Raw genomic sequence first — 19,655 nt, 5'->3', positions numbered from 1 at the left:
AATGCGGTCATGGGAATACGGTAGGTTAACATCCCACCTTTATTCATTTGCGTTCCAGAGTTCTCCTCAAAGGTACTACAAATGGATCCTGCAAAAAGGGCAAGACCCAAGATACACAATTCCACCCAAACTTTAAGCACACAAAACAGAAGGCCCAAGAGGATAGTGCTGCAGAGTGTTTTCGAAGCGATAGCGATACCTGTGGTTTGGTGGGATTGGGGGATGTTAAGCACTGCCATGATCAGATCCTGAGAAAGACCCTGTGGCCCATCAGCACCCGTTGGGGCTGAAGCAGCTGCAAAAAAGGTGTAGCTAAAGTGGGGAAACACTATCCTGCTGCATAATGGGGGCATTCCTTGGTGAATAGCTGCTGGTGCTTGCTGCGCTGTTGAGGGCAGATTCATGTGCCGACGCATTGCCATAGTATGGCTGGACTGCGATGCAGAGGGCAGATATAAGATTACCCACGCTGTGACTGACAGGCGTAGTAGTGGGAAGATTTATTTGCTGGGCCACAGTCCGACTGCTGGCCACTGAGGCGGGCATCATCTTGGGTACGTGTGCTGCAATTGGAGCAGAGGCTGTGGATTGTGCAGCTGTGTATTGCACGTTCACTCCAGCCAAAATACAAGCGGTAAATTAAAGGAAACATCCAAATGCAGAATTCCATTCATACTGCAAGCACATGAACAGAAGGGGGTAAACTAAGGCCATTACATGAACTTACCGGTTATCCTCGCTATCGACCATAGGCTACGTCTTCAAGGGAAGAAGCTTACCACTCCCTTCCAAGGAAGATGAACAGCCTGTTCCTGAAATGCCTCTAATGGAAGGCTTACTGATGACGCACACCAACAGAGAAGGAGTAGAAAGCAGTGGTGAAGACAGAAGATGGATACTGTCTTTTGAGTGTTTGTGCTTTTCCCTGTGCTGTGGATGCCCTTTGGAAGCACGTATGCCTTAGATTGATACAAAACATTGCCACTCCTTAATAAAGTAAGCGGTTATTTAAAAGTTTATAGTTTAAGTTTTATTATTAAACATGGCATAATAAAAATAATATAATAAGGACAGTACAGGGGCCCAGCAGCCAAAGGAATGCGGTGCACTTATCAAGACCGCTCGGATATGGAACCAAATAAATAATAATGCGCAAGAAGGAATAGAAAACAAGCTGCGATTCGGGAGTGGGGTTGTGCGCTGGCGCGTTCACACAACTTTTGCTTTAAAATAAAAAAACAACAAGGATGGCACGGGCACCTGGTGGGCGAAGCAATGTGGTGCAGTCATCAACACAGCTGGGGTATGCAAGCTGCAATTCGGGCGGGGATAATGCAATGGCGCTCTGCAATAATGGAAAAAAAAAAAACATTTTTCAATCCTTCCATTCTGGGGTGAGAAGAAGAAAAAAAAAAAAAAGGAGTTCCCACAAAGTACAGATGTATAGTGAAGGCATCAGAAAACTGTACTTAATTGGTGATCCTTTGCCTTCAACGGAACTGATGTGTTGGCTATTGGAATCAAAGAGGAGTGTTAGGAGCCAGCAAAGAAGAGCGACACGGTGAACAACAAATGGTAAGCAGCAGGCGGGAATAAGGTGGTTTAATTGAATACAGCAGGGCTTGCAGACTGCGCATGCGCGCTGATGCTCGACTTAAAAAGCAAGCTTAAAATTGCAGGGAGCAGTCCCGACAGGAAATACTGACCGCCAAGAACAGCTTCAATATGCAAAAGTCTGATGGAGTTCGAAAACTCCCACAGTCTGGCTATGATGCATGCCATATTTTCTGAAAAGCACAGGTCCGAGGCCTCCCTGCAGCTCCTGATGCCCTTCGTCCGACACACAGGGAGGAGCAAGTGGCGTCGCTCGTGGTTGAATCAATCGCTGACATCGGTCTCTGCTGCTCTGCGATTCCGCTTGAATGGGGAAATGGGGCTACAATTTCAGACAGGGAATGGGGCGGGGTAGCAGTTTTTTTCAGTTGAACAAATTGAAACCTGGACTATCTCACATCTATAAATCACAAGGTATTAATTTCTGGTGCTACAATTAACGCTAGAATGGATTATTGCAATGGCTTGTATGCTGGGCTGCCCAGCTATTAACTAAACAAGTCACAAAGGGGCCAGAACATAGCAGTCAGGTTAATAATCGAACTGAAAGAGAAAAAAAAAAAGGAGGATCATGACAAAGAGGTAAAAAAGGCCTTAAAGAACATTGAACATAGACGTTTAAAAGTGAGGGCCTGGATGTTTAGGTGCATACGTAATCTGGTCCCAGCAGATGTTACTACTCAGATTAACAAGCATTTGCAATGCAATAGGTCTCGCAGCATTAAAGTTTGAGTTATTGGCATTGTATATGACAATGGGTTGCATTAAATTTTTAGCAAAGTCTGTATTGGTGTTACTAATAGCAGAAGGATTGGGCCAATCAGTATTATACGTTAATATGGTTTCAAAAGAATGTCTTTGTTGAGGAGATTTGGAAATCAGGTGAGTTTCCCTTGAAGAGGGTAGGACCGGATAGTGGTGGGTAAGGGTGAGGCCCTCAATAACTGGTCGGAAGTCCTCTTTCCCTGCTTTGTTTTTGTGCTTGTGTTTGTGGCCCCTGAGATGCTATATTCTTTTGGATGATGTCACTGAGGTTCAAGACCCTAAAGAGTGAGGCAAAAATCTAACCTCTGTTGATGTACCAAAGTCTAAGAATGTACCATTGAAGTATGGGTGGTGAGCAGAGATGGAGGCTCAGGAGACCAGGCTGAGGGCAGTTGTATCTGAAGGGGAAAGGGACGTCAGGACAGAACTTTCCATGGAGAGAGGCTGGGGTGGGAGCAGAAGCAGGGGTTTTGAGGATTTGATCGACTTTTCTGCCTGTGCCTTGGGTGTTTCCAGTTTGCTCAAGCCTGTATTAGCTTTGCCAATTGCCTTTGGTGGGGCTGCAAAGCATTGAGATGCTGCCCACAATCATCAAAATAAAAATGTATAACAAAATGCCCACACAATGGCTGTGCAGTTATTCCACTGTCAAAAGCATGCATCAGAATGTATGCGCACTTCGCTGACATTACATAGGTGTGTTTTGCTCCAGTTTTCTTTTTTTTCCAATTCAGTTTGGAAGACGGCAAATAGAAAAATAAATATTTTTTAGCACAAAAGCTCCAATTAAAATAAATAAATAAAAAAGCTGGTGTGAGGTAGAGCGGTCGTAATGTAGGAGCGGGTGGGAAACGGAAACAAGTCAGCCCAGCACCATGTGACTCTGGGCAATAAATTGCGTAATATTCCTGACGGCCCCCAACGCCGGGATGCCTCCGGGTAACTGTTCGTGCTTTACAAATACTGGATTTACAACCCCCCTTGACTGTCTTCAGCTTGGGGACAGGGGAGAAGGGAAAAGTATGTAAAAGGAAGATGTGGAAAGACCGCGAAGAGAAGGTTAGGTGTGGTAAGGGGCAAAGAGAAGGTGGGGTGAGGGGAAAGTAGAACAGAAAAGGGAGAACACTGAAGGAGCAGAAAGGTGGAACACGGATACAAGCACTGTGGAGAGAGAGGAAAAAAAACAAACGAGAAACCACACAAACCCGGGAGGAGCACATGAGACAGGAGGGATAGAGAAAGAAGAGGTTGAAATGGAGAAGAAGAGAAGACAACTGGGCAAAGAATGGGATGAGAGGAAGAGCGTGACTGAGTGACGCTGTGTGCACACGCCTAGGTGCCTTGAAGCGAGCAGCAGCGCAGTGCCTGGTGACTCTCCTTGATGGCGGCAGTGTGTTTGTAAGCTGGCAGGGCACACTGCACTTAATTACTACCTCTAGGCGCGGTCTAGTGTGTGTTGCGGCTTCCAATGCACACTGAGGTAGTGACGCTTTGTGCAGCGCCGAGAGTGCATCTGCCATTACTGCAAGGCGCTGTCCATACCACGGGGCCTGCGTGAGGGTGCTACGAAGGCAGAACTGTCACTGATGTCAGCACAGCGCTCTCTGCTGCTGCCAGGCACTTTATCGCACATGACCTCCACTCTTCTTCTCTCCAAAAGTCATCCTATGTTCTTTAAACCCTAAGACACAATGGATCCATCCTCGCACACAGCAAGAGTTGACCAGTGTGAGGGCCTACCCAGAGGGTGCCTCCACCTTAGAGTATGGATCTGTGGTGTGCCACAACCAGAGAACAAGCAGAAAATGCAGCACCCCCTCACTCCATATGCACAACCCTTGCCCCATCAGGATGTGCCCTAGTGACACACAGCAGGGGCGTAAAGTATGTAATTTGCTGTGTAATGAAAGTAAAAATGCACAAGATTATGCAATTTACACAGGGAGCATAACTAGCATTTTGCGCCTTTTTCCAGAGGGTGCATTTTGCGCTATTAGTACAGCAGTGAATGTAACAGCTTCTCGTACTTGTTAAGTTTGTGCTCCTGAGGTAGGATTTGATCGAATTACTCCCAACTATGCAACCAGACATAACCACTTTAGTAAATTTCGTATCTAAAGATGAACACAAAATTACTCTGCTTAACACTTAAGGCGGGTCTAATAACAGGACCTGTACACCAACACCTAGAACCAATCAAGATAAGCATAATGAATAAAAGAAAACCGACTAGCCTCCGACATACCTACAACAGAAATACACCCCTAAATCTACCAAAGAGGGCACATGCAAAGGCAGGCTACCCCATACAAGACCAAAATGGGCATCACACCAAAGCCAAGCACCCTTGAAAAACAGTCAAGCTACAAATCTCCCACACGTCAAGTCCATCTGAAACGCCTTCACCCACCCGCATTCATACCGCCTGCCAACCCTCCATTGCAGGGTGCAGATGCTGGTAGACCTCGTTTTCCTCTCTAAACAGCACCAGGAAGTAGCACATTTGACAAGCACAAACCAAACGTACCAACTCCAAAGAGTCGTTTAGCAAGAGAGCCTACCTAGAGCAAAGACATGCAGAAGAGATGGGGAGGACCGCAGTACGTACGTAGGTGCATTTTTACTTAATTTTTTTTTAGAGGCAAAATCTCACAGGACACTTTCAGCATGTTGGCACTTTGAGCCATTAGTGTTCTAGATTTTAAATACGGACCTCCGATTCACTTGATAAGAGCGGCTGGTCTTTTCAGCTTAAGAGAGGAAAATCGATTTACTCTTAAACTTGCACCACACACAGCTCACCGACTTAGTAAAATAAGGTGATCGCATGCAGACAAACAGGGTTCAGAAAGTAGTTTGACCCAGTATCTTAAATTAAGACGGCAGAAGGATAGGGGTTTGGTTAGACCTGGTAACTGCTACCAGAGCTCAAATAGAAACTTAAAATCAGAGTTTACCTGCCAATCCGGTGTGGGCGGCAAGGGAGATAGAGCGATCTAAAGTAATTTGAGGTACACATACACAGGCTAGGAAAATAGGTATTTTATACCACAATTCTGAAATGCACCGACTGCAGAAACGATGGTGTAAATGGCTAAAGCATAGAGGCTGTGGCGATAATATTAAGACGAGTAAAATGAAGTAGTAAGTTCTGCTACAAAATCTAAGAAGTCTGAGCCGAGTCAGAGTTAACTATACATGTGACTGACCCTACCCCAGCCTCACTAACCCGTGCGAGAGAACCAACCCGCTTGACTCGTTAGGACCCAGGCAGTACAGGGGCTAGACCCGCGGAGCAGCCGACAGAGTGCGGTTTGGCGCTATGGAACGGCCTCGACCCCGTACCTACCAGGGACATTTGCTTAGAGAGTTAACTATACATGTGACTGACCCTACCCCAGCCTCACTAACCCGTGCGAGAGAACCAACCCGCTTGACTCGTTAGGACCCAGGCAGTACAGGGGCTAGACCCGCGGAGCAGCCGACAGAGTGCGGTTTGGCGCTATGGAACGGCCTCGACCCCGTACCTACCAGGGACATTTGCTTAGCGGACCTTCCATGATAGACGCCATATTGGGACAGAATAACAACACCACCAGCGACGTCACGTGGCACGTTTTCTGTCGGGCGAAGTGATGACGTGATGACGTGGACTGTGGCGCGCGAGGAGAGGGGATGCATAAACTGGTGTCCTGCGAGATGAGGGGAAAGACCGGACTGGCGGTAAGTGGGATGGGGGGCGGTGCGCTTGTGTGTGCGAGCGTGTGTGTGTGTGCAACGGAGGAGCGTGTGTGTGTGCGCGACGGGGGTCTCTGTATGTGTGCGTACGTGTATGTGTGCTTGTGTGTGTGTGTGTGTCTGTGTGTGCGCATGCGTGCAGAGGGTGCCTGTGTATGTATGCTTCCCAGGAGACAGACACGGCGAGCGCGTTCGCGCGCGCGCGGCCGGCGGAAAAGGCAAAGCGCGCGACCCAGACTGTCTCCTGGGAAGCATGCTCCCTGACATAAGATCTCGGCGAGTACAGCGCTGACGCGCTGTATCGCTACGAGACCTAAAAACGAGGACCTAAACAGAGGCTTACAGTTCAGGATAAGAGGTTACTCTACATTCTATGTTTTCATGTAGGATCAAGGGGCAAAGAGCATTTCAGTGTCAGGGCCCATGTTATGGAGCTCTTCAACAAAAACATGTAAGTTAGTGTTCTTCCTTTCCCAGCTATAGGGCAGGACTTAAATCAAACCCCTTCTAGAAGCTATACTTTGACCTGTGTGGAAAAATGTTCAATAAGTAGTATGCACTTTACAAAAGCGTTTGACATTTTTGATTGAAAGGATTGCTCAGAAATACCTTTTATGTGAACTGCAAGACTAAGGATGCTTTCAGCCCACAGAAAAACAGGGCCATCGTAACCCAATTCTTCCTCACCCTTACTCTCTGTACCCTGAATCTGTAAGGAGGGAATACAGATTTTCTTCCACAGAACACCCATGGGGAATGTTGCATTCTGGTGGCAAGTGAAACTCGCCTAAAAATTGAATCTTGAAGTAGAGTTAAGCCTTCCCTACTACTCATCCTATATCAAGGTGGGATCTGTCCCAAACGGATGGATTCCATTTTTCAACAGGTGTTTTTCTAATGATCAGCCTGGAGGTGGGCTGCTCCCAAATCCTAAGTTTTAAGCGTACAAGCCAGAGAACCAGTCAGCAACTGGTAGACATGCGTAGATTGATACTACTGGAAAGAAATACCTGAATGCTTTACAACTCTACTAGCAGCATTAAAGTGACAGCGAGGTTTCAGGACTCGGCCTTTATACTGGCAAAGCGAGAACTGACCAGCAGATGGAAGGACCCAGCAGGCCCCAGGGCCCCAACATAGAAGCGCAAACTAGAAAAATGGGCAGGTTGCGAAAATAGAATATTGCTCAGAAAAGCAAAACGGGGAATAGGCAGGCTGGAGAGGGTGCAGGCGGGAAACATTTACTACGAAGTAATTACCACTAATAACGTTTTCCACGAGCCACTTACCACGCAAACGTCTTTTAAACGCGGGTGCCTTCCACGACCTCCACTACCACGCAAGTACGTTCTGCGTGGGCTGGGGGGAGACGTGGTATTCCTTCCATTCGTTCTGCGTGGGCTTGGGGGCTCGGGAGGGGTACTTGGGGGGGCTGGGGGGGGTCTCCCCCCCCAAAAAAAACCAAAAACAAAGGAGCAGGTTACTTAGAAAAAAAATACGCACTTCAGTACCACTGAAGAAAAAGGAAAGTGCCTCCCCCAAAGACGTGCCGTGTACGTCAAAATAGCAGTCCGTTTTTAATGTTGGTAGACGTGTTTTGACGCTTGTTTCGATGGTGGATGGAAGCAAGGGCTGCTGGTGAAAGACGGGAAGGTGTAAGGTAAGTACATAATCTTTATTTAAAATATATAAATATTTAAGCGCACAGTAAAATAAAAGAATTTATAAATCTAGGGTAATTTGTTGTTTTTGAATGTGGAAAAAAAACGATTGATTGGGTTAAGCAGTTACTACAAACTCTAGACATACTTTTTTTGCCTATCAGTTTCATTATGTTTCATTTGTGCTTAGTGGACGTTTCTACGCCTGTTATAATCCATTGTTGTAAATTCCAGCGTGGTAAAGCCACTTGCGAACTAAAATTCGCGTGGTAATGCCATGCGTGGAACTTGCAATCGTGGTAAAATCATATATTCGGTGCAGGCATGAGGCGCACTAGTGGATGACATGAAGAATGAGGAACTGGAATCAGCACCGAGCACCCACCGGGAACTACCCAGACTTGAAAACTCTGGTAGCCCGAACCACGGGAGGGGACAGCAAGAGTAAAATGAGGAACACTGCCATGGTGAGCCTAAAAGCCTGAAGAGAGGAGCAAGGCCCAACATAAGCCGAGGGTAACCCAGACCACACACATGGCGAGGTGCAGGGATTTCCTAGTTGACAGCAGGGCTGGGGGGACTGTAGGGGACATTGGAAGGGGAAGAACATGAGAGCCATCCAAGATGACAATACACTTCTAAGGTTGAGATTCTCAGGCAGACATGAAGAGAACAATGCATACCAACAAATATATAAAATGATGTAAACTAGACAGCAAAGAAATGACCTCTGCAAGACAATTACTACGATGTGAATATGTATATAATGTCTGGAATGAAAAGCAAATGCCAATAAAATGTTAAAAATAAAAAAACTCTACTAGCAGCATCTTACTGCACGCTCTCTTTGAAGGGAGATTTCAATGCTACCCCTCTGAATGTGCCATTCTTGGTCTGAACGGAGTAAGGAGTCCATGGTGCATAAAAAGCTTTGAACCGTGGGAATGCTTGCCTCTTGAAACTTTCCACTCTGCTGCGGTTGCTCTTCTCGTCCACTAACATTGAGACTCTCAGTACCAACCTCTCCTGAACTACAACCCTTTTCTGGCTTGCTCTTGTGGAGGTGGGGCTGGAGCAAAAAAAACATTTTTGTTAGCTCAAATACACAATGACAACCCCTCCGTCCTTTTGAAGCGAATAGGGGGTGCTTTGATTTTTTTTTAACTGCACATTTGTGAATGTTTCTACTACACGTTTTACTAGGGAATTTCATAGCACTTGAGATTTTGAACTGTACAACATTATGGCAGAAAATTAGGAGCCGAGACGAATGGGTGCATAAACGTGACCAAACTGCTTAGATCAGAAGCTCTGATCAGTGTCATGGTTCGTGTGAGACTAATCCGAATAGTAGTTTTTCTGAAAAGAACTCTTCCAAGACATTACAAATGATGCAGTTGGTTATGTGTAGTTTAGATTAGTTTATGTTGTCCAACAAATGTGCACATCGTGTAGTTACCAAGAATACATAGGGTCCGGGCATTTTTTTTACAACATAAACTAAGGGATTGGTGTATAGACTTATTCCGGACACACCCACAGGATATGTCAGCCTACAGACCAGCTAGCTCACAGGGCCACCATATGCCACCAAACATTACCAAGGAGCGAACAGTTTCTGGCAACCCTTGAACATGACAACCACCTTGACCCTTCAGGGATCGTGGGAACAGTACAGTACTTTTCGCTCAGTGAATCATGCTCACTTAGTCTCAGAGAGATACACAGAATAAACGGTGGGGACGTTTTGAATAAGCATTTATTGAACCAACGTCATTCTAGCATAAAAGATGTTTGCTGCGGCAATGAATAGACAGAAGCAAATGTAAAAGATTGCAAGCACCAACAGAGTAAATAGAACCCAAGTGTACCTAGCATGTATGTGGGTGTAAAGCCAAGAATCCCCTAGTAAAGAGCCAACCCCATTACCTGTTGGGAGAGAATGAAAGACCCCCACCTTGGTCATGAGTTGGACACCCCGCAAGGGATATCAGACTTGTCTGTGTTGTAGCTTCAGCGTGCAGGAACCGTTGTCTTGGTCATCGTAGAAGTTTCTCGTTACCTAGTAAAGGTGCAGTTCTTTTATACCAAAAATGTAGCCCCAGGGCTTCTACCACAATCGATATGTTGTGAGTACGATTATGTAAAAGGGGCTAAATCAATACCTGCAACTATGCAAAGTAACCCAGTCGCCCTAGGATGAAAATAGCGATGACTTTTGTACAGAGTATGTTAATCCTGTTCTGTACGTCATATACAGGGGATTTTACTAAGAATCCTCATACATAATAAAGGAGGCTAGTTTCAAGGAAACCGATCGACATTTATTCAGCACATATCTGGGCAAAAGGTCAGTGCTAGAACCAGTATGCAGAGCAAGGAAGGACAAATGTAGGTAAAAGGTCACTTTGCTACTTAGGCCTAGGGTAGGGGACATAACAGAGTATAGTGGCAGACAGTGCAGTGGTGAGGAGTAGACTGGCGTAGAGTGCAATGGCCTAGAGTGTAGTGGTTTTGAATAAAGTTATATGTAGAGTGCAGCGGCGTAGAGTGCAGCGGGGTGGCGCAGGACAGACTGCAGTGGCGTAGAGTGGAATGGCGCAGAGTGAAATAGAGTGGCATTGAGTAGGTGTTTCAGAGTTGGGTGGGGTAGAGTACATTGGCGTAAAGTGTTTAGTGTAGAGAGACGTTGAGTGAAGTGGCTTAGAGCGGAGTACAGTGTAGTGACGCAGTGTGGAATGGAGAGATGCAGAGGACAGTGTCGTGGAGTGGTGCAGACTAGAATGGGGTAAAGTGGAGTATGCATGTTGTGGTAGCCCACGCCATTACAAATAGCACATCTTCAATTGAAATAATCGTTACATTTGCACAAACAGTTTTACTGCACACAAGTGATGTGTGGACATGTCACCACCTAGGTATTGATTTGTTTTGACTGTTAAAATATTCGTTTCCACCACACTTTAGAAATACCAAACATTTTCCTCATTTGTGCTTTATATATTCTGGAATATATGCACAGTTCATTTACAGACATTTAAATGTAATTGTGTGCACTGTAAGGTGAATAGCAGCTCCTTAATATCAAGTACCCTACCACAGCACTGACACTCATAATCTGACGTGTGCACGGACCAGAAAATGGGTTGCTACTGTGTTGGAACCGAGTTGGTGTGGGGAGGACAGCAAAGAGGAGCGAGAGAGACGATTCGTAATGCCCAGCTCTACTGACTTTACATTGTTATCCTGGAATGGCAGCGGAATGCATACAATGACTAAGAGGTACATAGTATTCTCTTATTTAAAGCAGAGGGGGGTCTACATTGCATTATTGCACAAGACACACCTCACAACAAAGGAAGGGGCAGCATTAGATAAAAGGTGGAGAGGCCAGGCATACTATACTACATAGTCGGCAGTTGCGAGGGGCACCATGATATGGGTTTGCTCTGGGATCCCTTTCCAACACATAGGACACCAAGCAGACACTGAAGGGAGGTATGTGGTAGTGACAGGCTGGCAGGCACGAAAAGACATAGCACTCATTAATGTCTACGCCCCAAATACAGAACAGGGAGGTTTCCTAGAAAGACAGTCGAACACATTAGCCCCCTACCTCGTATCCTTGGCAGTTGTGGGAGGAGACTTTAACTACGTGGCAGATCCTGAGGATGACCAATCACACCCGCTTAAGGATTCCCCTACTCATCAGATGGCTAGGAGATTTAAGGATTGACGTGGGTAGAGGGGGCTGGTAGATTCCTGGCGTAAATTATACCCAGAGGCTAGAGATTATTCCTTCTTTTCCAGCTCGCACGAACTACAAGTACGGCTGGATATATGTGCTAATGTACCCAGATACACATGGCCTGCTCACCGGCGTGGAATACTTGGCCCGAACTATCTCGGGCCATAATGCGGTCCTATTGAAACTACACTGGGAACACCCTCCTACTCAGATTCCAACCTGGCGGTCGAAGCCGGAAGAGTTAAGGGACCCTGTGCTCAGCGAGGTGATTGGGACCAGCCTTCAACAATATTTTGAGGACAATGCTGGGTCGGTGACTTCCCCATTATTGGAATGGGATGCTTTTAAAGCTGTGATAAGGGGGCGGTGCATGACAGAGTCAGTAGCCATACGAGTGACACTGTTGCATGAAGTTATATAATCAGAACATGAACTGCTTGAATTAGAGAGGTACAGGCCGCAACACCCAGAAATCCATCAGATGCTCTTAGACGCCAGGGAAAAGGTGGCGAGTCTGGCAAAGCGACTCCGCTGGTTCGACTATAAACAATATATGATAAGAACCCACACATAGCAGGACCGCTCAGGCTTGCTACTTGCCTGGTTGGCAAACCTAGCAAAGAGAGGTTCGCTTATTGTCGAGCTGAACTCAGGAGATAACAGTAGGCTATATAGACAGGAAGATATTTACAGGCACTTCCTGCAATATTACTCCAGACGATATACAAACATTGCACATTAGGATGAAGATGACTTGCGGGTTCATTTGGTACCAGTACCACTAACTACCCTCACCCAGGAACTAGGTGGCCATATCACAGTGCAAGAGATCAGAGTGGCCATCAAAGGACTGGTGCGTGGGAAAACCCCGGGATCAGATGGATTTCCGGCCGAATTTTATATGATGCAAGCAGTAGAGCTGGCCCTAAAATTAGAGACCCTTTATAAGGCAGCACGGGATGCTGGCCACCTGCCGGGCACCACATAAGAGTCCCTGGTGATTCCTCTCCTGAAATCGGGGAAGCCAGAACAAGATTGTACGTCCTACAAGCCCCTGTTGATGCTCAACCTAGAGTATAAAATTCTGAGCAAAATCCTGGCCCCCAGCTCGCTCCCGCTCATGCCTAAATTGGTGCACCAGGACCAGGCAGGTTTCACTACTGGCAGAATATTAGGTTCTATCCTGGAATATGAACACCGGGAAGACAGCGGGGCAGCAGTCTTTGCAGTTGATACTGAAAAAGCTTTTGATAGCCTTGAATGGAAGTTCCTTTACGGGGTCAATTCCAAGATGGAGCTAGGTCAGGAATTTTTAGCATGGACTTAACTATTATATTTAGATGACATGGCCGGAGTGCGAACGGGGACAGCTATAAAGTGGGCTGAGGTAGGCGACAGGGGTGCCCACTTTCTTGGTGTTCTTCGCCCAAGCAATGGAACCATTGGCCTGCCTGTCACGGGAAGAGGGTAGATACAGGGACATGCGGATGGGTAACCACCAGCATCAAATTGCCCTATATGCGGAGGACCTAATTTTATTTTTGAGGGACATGGGAGACAGATTTGGTGGGAGCCAGGTCTATGCTGGGAGAGTTTGGGGCATGGTCTGGCTTGGGAGCACAAATGGGCAGAAATCCCAACCTTTTCCCTTTAGGGCTGACACACCGCCGCAGGACGAGCCGGGAGACCTATGATGGGAGCCTGACTGTTTGCCATATTTAGGGGTAAAAATATATCATGAAAGGCAGAACCTACTAGGCAGGAATGTAGGACTGGCCGTGAGAGCACTACGAGCCTGCACATAGTTTTGCCAAACACTCTCATTGGATGGTAGAGTGGCCCTTCTCAAAATGATTGCCCTTCCGAAGTTGCTAGATTTCTTCACAGTGCTACCACTATGGATTACCTAAACTCTCTGAGCACATCGTTCCTTTGGAACTCGGGGCACATGAGTTGTGTTAGATAAATTACCAATGAAACTCACTATCCAAGTTCATTAAAGTAGTAGCGGCCACGATTTCCAAGGAGGTCCCCTGCACTACGGGTCATTGCATATTTAATTGGTTCCCCCACACAACTAAAAAGGAAGGTCACCAGCAGATTCCAGGACTTAGCCTTTATACTCACGAAACATGAAATAACGAGAAATTGAAAATCTCCCAGGGGGGCCCGGATAGCTAGATGGTGGAGAGAACTGGATAAGAAGGTGAGATACGAAAGAGAAATTCTACTCAGAGAAGCTAGGAGGGACACACGATCCATAAACGTAGCACGGGCCTGGGAGACGTTAGTGGACTCTATGAAAGACCTAGAACCAGGCGCAAGAAACCCCTCTCCTGAGGGCTCCATGGCGCAGACAACCTTAAAAGATTAGTCCAATCCCACACACCAGATGATACGCTGCCCTCCACATTTCCTACGCACAAAAGGTATAGACTTGTGTAGAGGTGGGGGGGTGAGTTTTGCATAGCAATTTATATGTAGTTAATATGGTAATTGGAAAGAAAAAGCATTTTTGAATATGCTGTACAAGGTCTTTTAGGCCACTGTAACAATAATGAAAATATGTGATTCTTGTGTCAATGCTTTTATAACATTTGTTTAAATACAAAAAATAATAAAAGTCTACTTTTTTGCCACAACGTTGGTTGATTAACGAAGAACAGGAAAAATAAAACCAAAACACTATGGAAGCCCTGCAAAATTGCAGAAATCCTAAGAACGGTTAAGTCGTCAACATGCTAAAAAAACTTTTCAACTTTGTACAAGACAGGAAGGGACTTGGTGAGGACTGGGGAGCCGGTTTTCTAGCAGCACCACTGGTAATTTGATGCCCCATCCGGTAAAAATATGCAAAACCACCTAAAGCCAGGACATTTTAACCCGTTTCTGTACATACTTCAAACTGCAACTGTAAATAGAATGCACGATTACATGCGTTTTACAGCTGTATTAATGATCTCCGGCTTCTAATTAAAGTCAACGACAGAAATGCAATATTACAATTAATTAAAACTGTACTAAGCTTTCGGTGAATCACGAAAGTGACATTTCCCCAATTTAATTCCCATGGGAATATTTGTTCTCCTTTAGAGATCACTCTGAAAGTAGCCTGTCCAACTTTTGACGCTGACTTGTTAACATCTCCTCCTGGATGACTACCAACAATCTCAAACTTAATACGGAGAAGACAGAGGTCTTATTCTTTAATCAAAGTTCTCCACCCCCTTCTACACTGTGGTGGCCTTCGGAGTTAAACCCCCCACCAGTTCCAGTTCAAGCTGCCCGTAATTTGGGTTTCCAATTTGACAATGCTTTGTCTTGTAAAACCCAAATCAACAAAGTCACGGCAGCCTGTTTCTGCAAACTGCGTATGATCAGGAACATTTCTCCTTTTCTCCCTTTTGATTCCCGGAGGACTGTCATGCACGCCTTAATTACTTCTCATCTGGATTACTCTAACAGCTTGTACGTAGGAGCCCCAGCATACCTGATCAAGCGACTGCAGATAGTGCAGAATGCTGCCGCCAGGCTGATTTGTAACATTCCGTATCGCCATTCGATCACTCCGTACCTGGTGAAGCTACACTGGCTGCCAGTGATCTGTCGCATTCAATTCAAAGCTTTGGTCTTTGCGTTCAGGGCCCTCAATGGCCATGGCCCGGTCTACCTGAGAAATAGGCTCAAACCTGTTCACTCTTCTCGAGCCCTCAGATCAAACCAACCATCTCCGGCTTCTCTGTACCCCTCACTTTCGCCGTTCTAGAACAGGGGTAGAGCCTTTGCTGTGGTAACTGCTAAACACTGGAACAGCCTTCCACTGGACCTCCGGTTCACTACGTCGGAACGGCTGTTCCGGAGTAAACTGAAAACCTGGCTGTTCTCCAATCTTTAAGCTTTGCTGGACCCCTCTGGTTGCTTGTTGTCCTTAGCGCCGGGACACCCCAGTAGGGGGTAGCCCTGCACTTTATAAGCTTCAAAATAAAATAAATAAAAATAAAATAGCTGAACAGAATTAAACCAAACTTTGCATGAATGTAGAAATGTAGTCAAAGAAGAAGCCTTTGCCTGCTTTTGTATGAATGAATGAAAGAATGAGGGATTTATAGAGCGCAGGACTCACCCCTACAGGGGTATCTCCGTGCTGGCAGCAAAGCATAACACCAAGGAGGTGAAGAACTAGCTAGGCTAGAAAAGTATTGTTTTTAGTAACTTTCTAAATTTGGACAGATCTGGACACACCCGTAGCACCATATGGAGTTTTTTTCCAAAGGCAGGGAGCAACATAGGCAAAGGCTTTACCACCTGTGCGAAACTTGTAAACCTGGGGTACCACAAGAAGAGCCTTTCCGCTAGAATGTAGCGGTCTGTTGAGCAGGTAGGGGATAAGACAATCAGTCATGTACCTGGGATTGTTATTATTAAGGGTTTAATGAATCAGACAACACATTTTTAACTTGATTCGACATCGAACAGGAAGCCAAAGCAAGCTTTTTAGTAATGGCAGAGAGAAGGTTCTGGGTGGTTGATTTACAGCCAATAGGGCTGCCGTGTTTTGCACTACCTGGAGCCTATTCAGTGTCTCCTCATTCGCGGCACCCAGGAGTGCATTGCAGTAGTCCAATCTACTCACCACAAAGGCTTGAAGTGCTGATAGAGGAAGAATATCGATAGAGTGAGAATATCGAACACTCTCTGTAGGAGTGTTAATAAACCAAAACAGCTACCTGAAACAGCTGCTACCTGCTCCTTCCTAGCTAGAGAAAGGTCCAGATACACTCCTAGGTTTTTAGCCTCGTTGGTAGGCACAGGAGCGGGCCTAATTCGGTCGCCACCACCCTGGGGAACAGAGATGTTGAGCTCTGCCAAAAAGAAGGACTTAAGTCTTATCGGCATTCAACTGGAGAAAGTTCTTTGACAGCCAGTTGGAGATTGCAAGCATACCTTCTGCAAAGCTATGTTTGGTAGCATCTGAGTTGTTATCGAATGAAAACAGAAGCTGCATGTCATCAGCATACAAAAACTGGAAAAAGTTATGGTCTCCGATGATCTTTGCCAAGGGGGACACGTATATATTAAATAACGTGGGGCTACAGCATGAAAGGTAAGATCAATACATTGAGAAGTTAATACAGAACAATAGTTTTGGTCTGGGGATGAAAAGGTTAAACAGATAGCTGGACAGTTAATTTGCTGAGGTACACAAACTCGACTTTGCAAACCTTCACTGATCAAAAATGTGAAAAGTATTCAAATCTGGTTGGATGAAGGAGCTTTCCCCCCACCCAAATTGGGTCAGCAAACACATTTGAGCCAGTGAGCTTGAAACAACGTATTTGGTTTATCACAAGGTGGAGACAAACATTACAGCGCTACAAAACAATCACGGAGCATCCTGCACCCATGGGTTGGGCAAGTACCCCTAAGGGAACCTCCATGAACAAAGGAAGAAGCTGATTGTCATGGGGTGCACAACCTTGGTTTGTAGTTCCCAGCACAGATCTGCAAGCCCTAGCAAGGCTTTGCAAACCCATGGAAAGCTTCGCGGCCAGGTATCACTCATCCAAGACAAGCTTCATGAGCTTATATGGGACTTTTGTTTTTTTTAAAGAGATTTGCAGGCTCTACGTAGGTTCACCGCCCCACACAACGCAGATTAATATTGCTCTGTATTTGTCCTTGGCTGTGAAGGTTAATGTGGGTTAGTGAACCTACATTGAGGTCCATAAACCCTAAAAGTAAAAAGCTTTGGGTTCAACTTAGTGTCTGGGCGTATGCCAGGCCCTGCATCAATCACCTGCTGTTAATCACTAAAGGCGGGAAGCAGCAGGGGTTGCCAACCTGCAGCAGATTTGGCACAGGGCCTAGTCATAGGCTAGGCCAAACTGCAAACCCTCCTGCAGCAGAGGGTTTGACTAGGGCCTGGCCCAGCAGCCAAGTCCCGTTGTGCACTGGCCATTAAGAACCTAAAAGCAAAATGTAATTAACAATACATACTCAAACTATCTATAATACTACATTTACAGTAGTCTGTGTGTCGAGGTTAATATGACATTTAATCTTATGTTGAAGATTCTTTACGGAATTTGTATCTGTCACATTAAGTGCGAAGTCACAAGTCTTGCATTTGGGGTGCAAGTTATTGTTTTCTTGTCTGTTTTGTGACTTGTGAACTGCGATTCTAACCAGAACCTGCTAATTTCTGTGGTTTTTCCAGTTCTAACTTCAAACCGTAACTCCACTTTAACTGATATTATTTCCAGTGAATGTCACTGAAATGTTATAGTGGAATATATATATATATATATATATATATACACATACACACACACACACACACAACACACTCAGACGTCATCCCTGTATTTTACTTTTTATTATTTTAATAATCCCTGGACCAGTTACATGTAATATGTTGTGGTGGCTCAATTCGACTTTCCCTTTTCAGAACTCTGCCACTTGCTGTTCTCGGTATAAAGATGCACAAGTTTACTTTTTCGCCACAGCATTAATTTAGTAATTTAGAACAGGAGAAATAAAACCAAAACAATTTACAAGTCCTGCAAAAACGCAGAAATCGTAAGCACTGTTCCGTCATCAACATACTCTAAACCTTTTCCCCTTTGTACAAGTGAGACAGGAAGGGGCTTGGCGAGCTCTGGGAGGAGGGTTGCCACCTAGCCGGTTTTCTACCTGCACCGCTGGTAATTTGATGCCCCATCCGGTAAAAAAATATGCAAATCCACTTAAGGCCGGTCATTTTAGCATGCATATGTACATACTTCAAACCGCAAATATACATGTGTTTAGAGCTACATTAACGATCTAAGACAATTAAGTGAACAACGACAGAAAAGTGATGTTGCAAACGAATAAAGAGTATTTTGGTTGCAGTTTTATTGACATCAAAACCAAGTCTCTGCAAATGTTTAAAACAACAACGAATAGCCGGCATTTTTCTCTTGGGAAGGTGTCAAACCTACAGGGGAGGGCAGCTCGCAGTGACCCACACTCCCGGGCACTGAGAGACCTGTCAATCAGGGCCTCTTGAAACGCAAGTCAAGTCACTCTCCCTGCGCGAGCTGTGGAGCCTGCTCGCGCTCACCCGCCTCCCTCCCTCCCTCCCTCCCTCCCAGAGCGCCGCGCGCGCCTGCTCGGGCGGGCCCCCCATGTGGCCGTCAGCGCTGTCAGTCACGCGGCCTTCCTCTCGCGCTCACCTTGGTGGTAGGGTCCGGGTCGGTGCACGCGCTGGCCACGTCCTCCTCGGACAGGCCGTGCAACTCGGGCGCCGGGACTTCGGCCATGATGCAGCTGCTAAGGCGACGGGAAGAGAGGTGACCTGATCCTGGGACTGAACTAGGCGGAGAGGCGGGAGCTAGGTCCGCCTCCCACCGGGCGGGACTGTGGGCGGACCGGGAGCGTCACCGGACGCTTGCTTAAAGCCCTGGCTCTCCCGAGCCCTTACGAGTTGCCAAAACCCCCTCTATTTTAATTTATGTATTTATTTATTTATTTATTTATGCGTTTTTATATAGCGCGGACTTTACCCGAAGGCGTCAGAGCGCTTCACAAAAGGAACAGTAATGATACATGAGGAGAAAATTACAAGTGAACAAATTACAAAAGCAAACGTTAAGTTACATGAGGCAAAAGTGACAATTGTGAGCAAACAAAATACATGAGTTAGCAAACGGTGCATTACAAGAGGAAAAAGTGACATGAGTGCAGGCAAGAGAAAACAAAGTACAATTAGAGGTAAAACACTGCAATATATGCTAGACACTCAGGCACAAGAAGGGGGGACCCGGGGAGAGCCGTGCGCGAGCCGGTCTCTCCCCGGGTAGGTTCGCGCTAGGAGATGGCCACGACAGGTGGGGTCCTGATTAGTGAGGGACAGGTGGGGCAATTAGGGTCAGCGCGAGGCAAGGGTTCACTGCGCACTACGGAGGCGGGCGGAGAGGTTCGTTTCTGTGCTCGGTTGTGGGCTTCCTGCTGCGCCCCTCACCAGTTTGTGGTGCCGTGGAGGAGTCTGCGGTGGTACGGCGGGCCATTCGGGTCCTCCGTGGCACGGGATGCGTGGACTTTCTCTTCCCTACAGTTCTGGTGCGGCGGGGGTCGGGCGTGGGCGC

General features: G+C 46.3%; 1 protein-coding gene across 1 annotated transcript in view; it reads right to left on the bottom strand.

The window, feature by feature from the left end:
• The window catches only part of GLO1 (glyoxalase I), a 158,132-nt gene extending 139,144 nt beyond the window's left edge, over window positions 1-18,988 (bottom strand). The window contains exon 1 of the mRNA XM_086925889.1: window positions 18,744-18,988. Within this exon, the coding sequence (XP_086782015.1) occupies window positions 18,744-18,830 (87 nt within the window). The 5' untranslated portion in view covers window positions 18,831-18,988. The remainder of the gene's footprint in view (window positions 1-18,743) is intronic.
• Between the last annotated feature and the right edge of the window lie 667 nt (window positions 18,989-19,655).

The sequence above is a fragment of the Lissotriton vulgaris genome, chromosome 6, assembly GCF_964263255.1.
Source record: "Lissotriton vulgaris chromosome 6, aLisVul1.2, whole genome shotgun sequence".
In the NCBI taxonomy this organism is placed as follows: domain Eukaryota; kingdom Metazoa; phylum Chordata; class Amphibia; order Caudata; family Salamandridae; genus Lissotriton; species Lissotriton vulgaris.
Note: the sequence above shows the minus strand (reverse complement) of the source record. Positions and strands in the feature narration are given on the sequence as shown.